Below are 8,514 nucleotides of genomic sequence, written 5' to 3'. Positions count from 1 at the left end.
GCTGCTGTCAAAATTAGGGGAGACTACTCCTTATAAATTGCTTCCCTTAGCACACATAGCACTAATTAACGGATAGTCAATGTGTGTATTTTCCGTGTAAAGTACTTCATGTGTAACTGATACTCCACCTCACTTTGTCAAAATCAGGTTCTGTATTCAAAATGTTTTGATATTGTCACAACACTGCCGAAAAAGGTCTTTTGTGAATTTGACCTGAATTTGTGAAATGACGAAAAAGAAATGTATACTAGGGCCTACTCAACTTCGTGCATGTGTGAGAGCATTCTGGTGCACTAAATATTTGTTAATTGACAATTTCAAATTTCGCTCTGGACTAACATTATGTAATTAACCACGCTGATTTCAACAGAATTGTTTTCTAAGTAGATGAACACACTTGTTAATGGTTCGTCCCGGTGGAATTCTGTAGTGCAAGATATATTTGAAGTGTTCAATCTGGTTGCTTGTGTAGACAGACAGCATTTGTGGAGATAATGTAGAGAAAATTAAGCCTTAAGATTTGCATCACAGATAAAAAAAATAGATTGTTAAAGGTGACGATGGAAGAATAATTAAGAGGGATTAGATCAATCATTACGCAAAAAATCTTCACTCTTTTCCTTCCTGTCTCTCATCTACTTGAACTTGGGGGCTTTGTGCAAGACTGCATGAATGTTATCAGTGCAGTTTACCGTGGGAATAGACTCATCCATGCAACAGTGAATTCTTTGTTTACGGCCATGAACAGAAGATAATATCTGTATGCTAGCATGTAGTAGTAGTACTTATTGTACTGGCCGTCTCGGGTTCAAATCATATCCCTTTTCATTTTCCCCCACGTTTCTTCTCCTTTTTAGCCGTAGTTATCACTATTACCAATATAATTTATGTAGAGCGCATACATACAGAACAGATCCCCGAAGTCGCTATTACCGACAGCAGTATTTTATTTATTTACTTGTTCGGCCCTGGAAGAGCGCAGTCGGCTGCTTGTTATTAGCGGGAAGAATTATTAATAATAGGCCTAATATACTGAATAGTCCAGATCACAAATTAAAAAAAATAAAGATGCACAGGTTAATATTTATGACAGGTACAAAAAATACACGGAATGATAATAAACAGTGGGAGATGGAGAATCTAGAAATTGCCTGTGACATGCTAACATTGAATCCACAGTCGCGCACCTTTCCACTGGGCTACGTCCTGCTTCCTGTTACACACTAAATTGATATAGTGCGTTCTCTCTCTTTCTCATCCTGTTCGGGCATGGTCTTTAATTATCTCGCCGTGAAATGCACTTCTTTGACAAATTAATGTTAGTGTAATTTTCGTTTCAATTAAATCGAAATGTTTATTATTTTAGCTGACAGGAAACTTCCGGTGCCTGAGTGAGTTTAAGAGCATTGCAAATAGTAAGCATGCACCAGTCTTACCATGTAAAAATATATTGGAATCTTTTATCCACTAAATATGTCAGCCATGACATCCAATGATTGAGTTTAATAACAAGTTAATAAAATCTGCTTCTTGTTTATATGCAAACAATTCGTCCAAACAGCATCAGTCATCAGTAATTTTTTTTTTAATTTACTTTTTATATATATATATTTTCAGACTGGAAATGGAAGAGTAATAAAATGCTGTGATCAATATGTATACTCGAGTTCACTATACCAAAGCACTATGGGTGTCCACCTGCATATGTTCCACTGTTTTTCAAAACTTTCTTCATACTACTGCTAGTCTATAGCAATGCATGACAACATTTTCAATGCAATAATAATTTTTCACAATCTCCTTTAAGGCATTTATCTGTGGCGTCTAGTTGTTTACTTGTTCACTAAACATAACAATTTCAGACATTCTCACACCTAATCCACTTTTCAAAAAAATCGATGAGTGCATGAATTAATTACTCGAGTTGACAAGTACAGGATTGGCCAGGGGGGGTTTTCGTCTTCAGCGAGTGACAATGCAAGACAAATCACACGGTTATGTTTTGGACACAAAATGATCAACTAATAACATGCAAACATCTCTGACACAAATTTCATCGAATGATCTCGAAATCGGGAGGCAAAAAAATTTCTCATATATATGAAACAACAAAACGCACGTATTGTGGCAGGAATTTTCCTGTATTTCCAACAAGGATAAATCCCACATTCTTTATTAAGATCTTGTAAACTTATACAAATAAGGTATATCACAGTTAGGTACAGACTATACAAATATATTTGTACTCTTACATCGTGTATTGACATCAGTGTATTTTAACAGCTATGAATGTCTTATAGGTAAACAGAACCGTACAACATACACGAATTTAGCACATTATAGCGCGATATTCTAATATTGATGGATCACCATCTTTAAATCACATGAAGGGGTTTGTGGTGTTGGAGAATCACAGATTCCATGCCGTTCAAAGACACTAGGTACTGATTGTCATCATCAAACTAGCTATGATTATGTTTAACTACAATAATGATTCACAAAGTTCACTCATATACGCTAACGACAAGACCTGATAAGATAAACACTTAACATTAGTATTTTTATTTTGACACATAATAAAACTGCACCCGACACAAGAAAGTAACAAAGAAAGCGCAAACGAATGATTAATCGCAAAGGTTAATTGTACAGCCATTTATCACTGTCGCCGGAAATAAAGCAGAATCCAGTCGCTTTCCAAGGCAAACTATGGAACATTTACTTATCATGACGTTTTGTTGAAAAAAAGTTTTTTGGAACGTCTTCATCCAAATTCCGGTGTTGTGAAATGAAATAACCCGTTTTATAGTTTCCCTTTTCTTAGAATCATCTTTAAAGGCCGCATTCATAAACCCAGTCAAAGGCAGTCTGGTCGTTAAGTTTGAAACAGCCTATAGTCTATAGGCCCGTTGACACGAAATTATGCTGAGATAACGACTAACACGATTGGACAAGAATTACCTTGAGAAAAGAATTGTCGTAAAAATGTATATTGCTTTTCAGTGCAAGTATGTACAGAACATAAATACATCGTGCTGTAATAACGAGAATGTAATGAGAATATAATGTTCTATTTGGCCACCAACCCATGTGGCAAAATATTTTAACAGTAAACTGTATATTAAGTATATTGCGCAAAAGTATATATTACAGTCTTTCCATACATCCAGCTACATACAATTATGCCTTTTCCCTCCAAAAAAAGCTTGAAAATTAGTTTAATATGGATGTGTTTAACATTCATTAAATATACCAGCTACTTTCTAAAAACACCGTGTTGTGGCCAAAATGCATATCCACATAATCCTGTGTACCAGCAGTAAGCAAATTGTGAAATTCATGTAACACATCCATAGTGACCTGCGTATGTATGTGTGTACAGCTGATATACATGTCAGTGTGGATGTGCAAATTTGTACACAATCGTTTTTAGAGAGTAATATCTCGGTAAACATTATCTCGATTAAGCTTCCCCGTGGCTCTAAAACAATAAGTATAACCGTATTCGTAGGCAAACTAAAGATCATAGCACAGCTGGATGACAGGTTTACGCTATCATTCTGTTGTAATGGTAATCTCAAATATGTTCTACCTCCTACAAGAGGTAAAATGAGTTCCAACAAAAACCTCATTAACTTGGAGCCAATTTCAAATAGTTTTCTTAACTGACGCGAGTTGACGACACTGAGGACACGGGGAGAGAGGAGCTGGTAAAGCTGGACTTGGTACCTGTTTTGCATCGCAGGGCCTTCAGCACGGCTTGGCGGAACTTCTGGTTACAGGTGGCGAACACGATACAGTTGGCGCTTGAGTGGAGATGAGCCAGAAGGGTTACGTACAGGTGCAGCCACATCGGGAAAGTGTTGTTCACATCCAGGGCGATCACAATGGCGTAAGGTAGCCAACATGTCAAGAATACACAGAACACGACAAACAAGGTACGAGAGGTGCGGATCGTCTCGCCCCAGGCTTTCTTCATCGCATTCGGATCGCTGGTCTCAAACTTGTACAGGTTTTTCTTACTGTTCCAGATGTACCTGAAGATCATGATGTAGCAGAAGCCCATCAGCATTAAAGGGCCACCAATCAGCCCTATCGAGACGAATAGAGTGTAGGAAAGACTAGCGGTGCGGTCCCAGATGCAAGAATGGTTCTTCGTGTCGAACCCGTGGTCTCCCCAACCGAAGATGTTCGGCATTTCAAAGACGAAGGCTATTGGCCAAGTGAGGATACAGATTGCGATACAGGTCTTTCTGCCAAACAGGAAGTCGTACATCTCGTTGTGGCAAACGAAGAAGTAACGGTTGATGGTCAGGCATGTTAGATTGAGGAAGGCGCAGAAGCATGCCGTGAGGCACATACTGGCTACGAACTCACACATGAAGGGAAATCCGTTAAAAAATCTCTCTCCCTTCATCACACCTGGGAACACAAAGAGTAGATAATGGACTTAGAATCACTGGATATGATAGACGCCAAACGTTGAAAATATTTAGTTTTGATTTAGTTCGATAAAGATCTACTGACTATAGAAATCTCAACGCTGTATTCCCTACATGTAAGATAAGATATACTGTCTTGGTGTAAAAAGTTATAAAATTTGCAAAAATCTTTGCAGAGCGTGCTAAAATCGCGAAAGACAAGATCGGATCTTGAATAAATATTATTCCTGCCATACTTGGTTCACCTATTGAGGTTCTGAAGATAGTCTTAATCACAGTCTATCGAAATATGTTTTCTAATTTTTCTAGAACTTAATCTACTAGCAGCACCATGCACGTTCAGTGAACACGACATTTATCTTATAGCCAATATATAAGATGCGCGGTGCTGGTTTAAGGTACACTCACACAATTCGTGCAGATGGGTTAAATGCAGTCATGCTAGGCTGATTTTCTGATATGTTTTAGTGCAAAACCTGCAACCTACTTGTTAGGGCAAATACATTTCTGAGGTTGATGCCCCAACTTCCGGTGATTTCTATTTAGTTCTAGGCTTGTGGTAGTTTGCTGTCCATCTTGAAAATTTTCCTCCTTTTTCAGATAAGAACCTCCACTCTCTTCAAACAAGGGGATTTTTATATTAATAGAGGGCAAGGAAAAGGGGAATTAATGAAGTTTTTACAGCTTCACTTACCTACAATGCAGAAGGGATCGGCGACCGCAGAAACGCAGAGGTCAGCAAGTGCTAGGTTCACAATGAACTCTTTGCCGGCCTTGTTGATGCCGCTAGTTGTTGCAGACACCAGGAGGATCAGAGAATTTCCGATTGTCCCAACCAACAGAGCAACAGAGACTATAACCAGATAGGGTATTGCCAGGCCAGGGTGGGTCTCAAATAGGGGTGCACCTGTCTCAAACACTGTCCCGTTTACTGGTTTACAAGCAACGGAGTCATTAACAACAAAGTCACCGAGGACCTGCAGACAGGAAATGGAAATATAATTTACATCGAGATAATTACACGTAAAATCAAGCGTTATTTATTTTCATCTTTACCAGCGAACATATCTAATTTTGTAACATATCATTTACATGACATGACGCACAGCATGTAAGGGGATAAATCAGGTGGTGGCAGGAACTGTTTTGGTAAAACTGTAAGTATGGATGAAGCATAATAACCCGTAGCACAGTTCTAGGGCTAGACTTATAATAGCCTAACCCTACCAAATTGCTATGCTTTAACCTGGCGGTAGACGAGATCGCACTGAAGCACTTGGAGCTCCGCCATGTTTGAAGTCGATAGCCTATACATCTAGGAAAACTAGAGTTCGAATTCTATCCCCAGGAACAAATGTTTCTAAAATACGGCACAATTCACTGTAGCGGGTTTCTCTGTCCATACTGATTTTCCGCGACAGAGTATATGACAGACCGGTAAAGTAACAATAGTAGACTTTTGGTGCAGAAGGTGAATGTGGGTAGGTGATGTGTAGAAATCGACGTTTTCAAAAGCATATATTGGCTACCGATGTCAAACTTTGCGATGAAGGAAAACGTGGAGTTTTGATGTTTATCTTCTTGTTTCTTCTAACAAGGTAGGCCAAAGACAATATGTGAGTTTTACTAACAATGCATGTAGGAACATTCAGAGCATAAGTTTGATGGAGCGCTCCAAGCTCTTCTGTGCGATCTCGTCTACCGCCAGATGTGGTAGAGCTAAACTATTAACTAACCCTAGAATTGTGCTTGACGTCCAGTGTCTTCATCGAGTGAGATCTTTAATCTGGCTACGTTACTTAAGGCACGAATGCACACGAAACGTATCATTGAATGAAAACTGTTTGCAGGAAAAGCAGGCAACACAAGTTAACCGATGAGACATTCATACGTAATTCCAAGAGAATCCTGAAATAAAATGCATGATTGACAGCTAAGATTCTAATAAAATTAGAAAACAACTCCAACAAGTGCTTGTTGATATCAGCGCAAGTACTATTTGTATACGTTTGCCATATTGATAAATATAATTTAACATAAATGTAGGCTTACACATGAATAAGCATGCAAGGTGTTTGCACAAAAACTAGTACGATGAATTATAATTTTGTTCGAAGTTAGAGTTTATCAGGTTATTCGTAAGAAATAATCAAATTCACAAGCAAAGCATTGCGAAACCAATAACGTGCTTCGAACTGCCTCAAAGTGAATTTGATCATCAAGATACACAAATTTCCTTCAGACCATGTCATATCTCTTTTAAGAGCTATAAAATATGTATCATTCCAAGTTTTCAGTAACGAGCATCAAAAGGCCGTCTCACATGAATAAAGGGTCAAGTTTCAAATCGTAACAAATAGACGGCCATCACTACCAAGTTAAATAACTCTATATGTGGAAAAAATCCACTTACACTCAGTGACGGGCCTCAAAAGGCAGACTCATATGAACAAAGGGTCGTTTCAAATCGTAACAAATAGACGGTCATCACTATCAAGTTAAATATCTCTAAATTTGGGAAAAAATGCACTTACACTCGGTAACGGGCCTCAAAAGGGCGTCTCATATGAACAAAGGGTTGTTTCAAATCGTAACAAATAGACGACTATCACTATCAAATTAAATAAGACTTAATGTGAAAAAAATGCACTTACACTCAGTAACGGGCATCCAAAGGCCGTCTCATATGAACAAAGGAGCGTTTCAAATCGTAACAAATAGACGGCCATCACTATCATGTTAGATAACTCTAAATGTGAAAAAAGGCACTTTCAACTCAGTGTTGGGTATATTAAAGATGATATCATGTCTGAGATGAGTTTTGTCGTTTTGGTTTGACCAGTGTGCATTCTTGAATGTGTAATCTTGATGAAGCAATGCATGGTTTGTGGTTTGGATTGTATGGATATCGAGCACGAAAGTTGCCAATGGTAATTTTCGAAATTTGGGTTCATTGTCATCTGAAAGCGTTAACGAAGCATGGTTGAGTTGGTGGTAAGTAGTGGTTAACTCAAAACGCAGCCCGCCCATGCAGATTTGGTAATTCTTGAAGGAAACAGCTGAGGTTGAACCAGTCGACCACAGGGATTTAATGCCGTACATTTCCGATGCACTCATCTTGGCACAATTTTCGAACTGAAGTCGTTTTAAAACACTGACATATTATAAAGAGCCCTTTTCACTTACCTCTTGAGGCAAACACAAAGATGTTTCTTCGGGGAAAATGGTCTCTAACATTTCCATGGTTGCGCGACGTCTTACCCTCGGCCTCGATGGCAACCTTTTAACTTGAGTATCTGGTGCTCAGTGGATGTCTCCGATGTCCCGATATGCCGGTGCTTTAAACAGCCTGTCGATGTAGACAATACTTCAGTTTATATACTCACAAGAGGGTAATCAGCGTGTTTTCTACAAAAGCTGCGATTGGTTGAATGTTGTTTCTGTTACACAGGCCATGTATTTACAGTTAACGGATAATCCATACATTCAGCCGTTATGCCAGATGGCTCTAATGGTGCTGACGTTGACGATGCGCATCTTCATAGTAATTAGCAGATGGTGTCAAATATCTGCACATTGTGGAGTTCATATATTCAGCTGGAAGACACAGCCCCCGGGAAGCCCATAGAAGAAGCCATTATGTTTAAGATTGGGGCAAATATTAAGCTTTTATACAGACAACTGATTTCTTTTTGTTCAAAATAAAGCTTACATACTTACGATTTCCTTAACATTGTATGTAATTTGTTATACTTAAATATATTTTGTAGTATTGAGATGGTGTAAAAAAGACCTTGTTTAACACGGGCTAAAATTATGGGAATGTTAAAAAACTCATTGTTTTTGGAACAAGTCTATAAACGTTTAGTTACCCACTACATGTCTTAGGATATAAAAATGACTCCCGTTGTGCAAGTGAAAACACCAATCAAAATAAAAACAAAAAAGTAATAATAATAAAAAAATAATAGTACATGTAATAATAAAAAATAAACTATATTCTGTATGCGACCTAATATTTAAACAAACGCCTTCTGTATTTATTCAGGTTCTTTATATACTTTGAGTGATG

The 8,514-nt window shown here is 38.1% G+C and overlaps 1 protein-coding gene across 1 annotated transcript; it reads right to left on the bottom strand.

The window, feature by feature from the left end:
* Positions 1–3,661: 3,661 nt before the first annotated feature.
* On the bottom strand, positions 3,662–7,685 carry LOC135472360 (melatonin receptor type 1C-like). The gene is made up of 3 exons (XM_064751870.1): positions 7,629–7,685; positions 5,137–5,419; positions 3,662–4,422 (listed from the first exon to the last, which is right to left on the bottom strand). The coding sequence occupies exons 1-3, from the start codon at positions 7,683–7,685 to the stop codon at positions 3,662–3,664; spliced, it is 1,101 nt and encodes a 366-aa protein (XP_064607940.1).
* Positions 7,686–8,514: the final 829 nt, after the last annotated feature.

This window comes from Liolophura sinensis, chromosome 1, assembly GCF_032854445.1.
Source record: "Liolophura sinensis isolate JHLJ2023 chromosome 1, CUHK_Ljap_v2, whole genome shotgun sequence".
NCBI classification, from domain to species: domain Eukaryota; kingdom Metazoa; phylum Mollusca; class Polyplacophora; order Chitonida; family Chitonidae; genus Liolophura; species Liolophura sinensis.
The sequence above is the reverse complement of the archived record's forward strand: the minus strand, read 5'-3'. Positions and strand labels throughout refer to the sequence as shown.

Coding starts and splice junctions, on each gene's coding strand:
- LOC135472360 (XM_064751870.1), bottom strand. CDS start 7,685: ATGGAAATGTTAGAGACCATTTTCCCCGAAGAAACATCTTTGTGTTTG. Junction 5,420..7,628: donor CTTTGTGTTTGCCTCAAGAG/GTAAGTGAAAAG, acceptor TCCTGTCTGCAG/GTCCTCGGTGACTTTGTTGT. Junction 4,423..5,136: donor CGATCCCTTCTGCATTGTAG/GTAAGTGAAGCT, acceptor TTGTGTTCCCAG/GTGTGATGAAGGGAGAGAGA.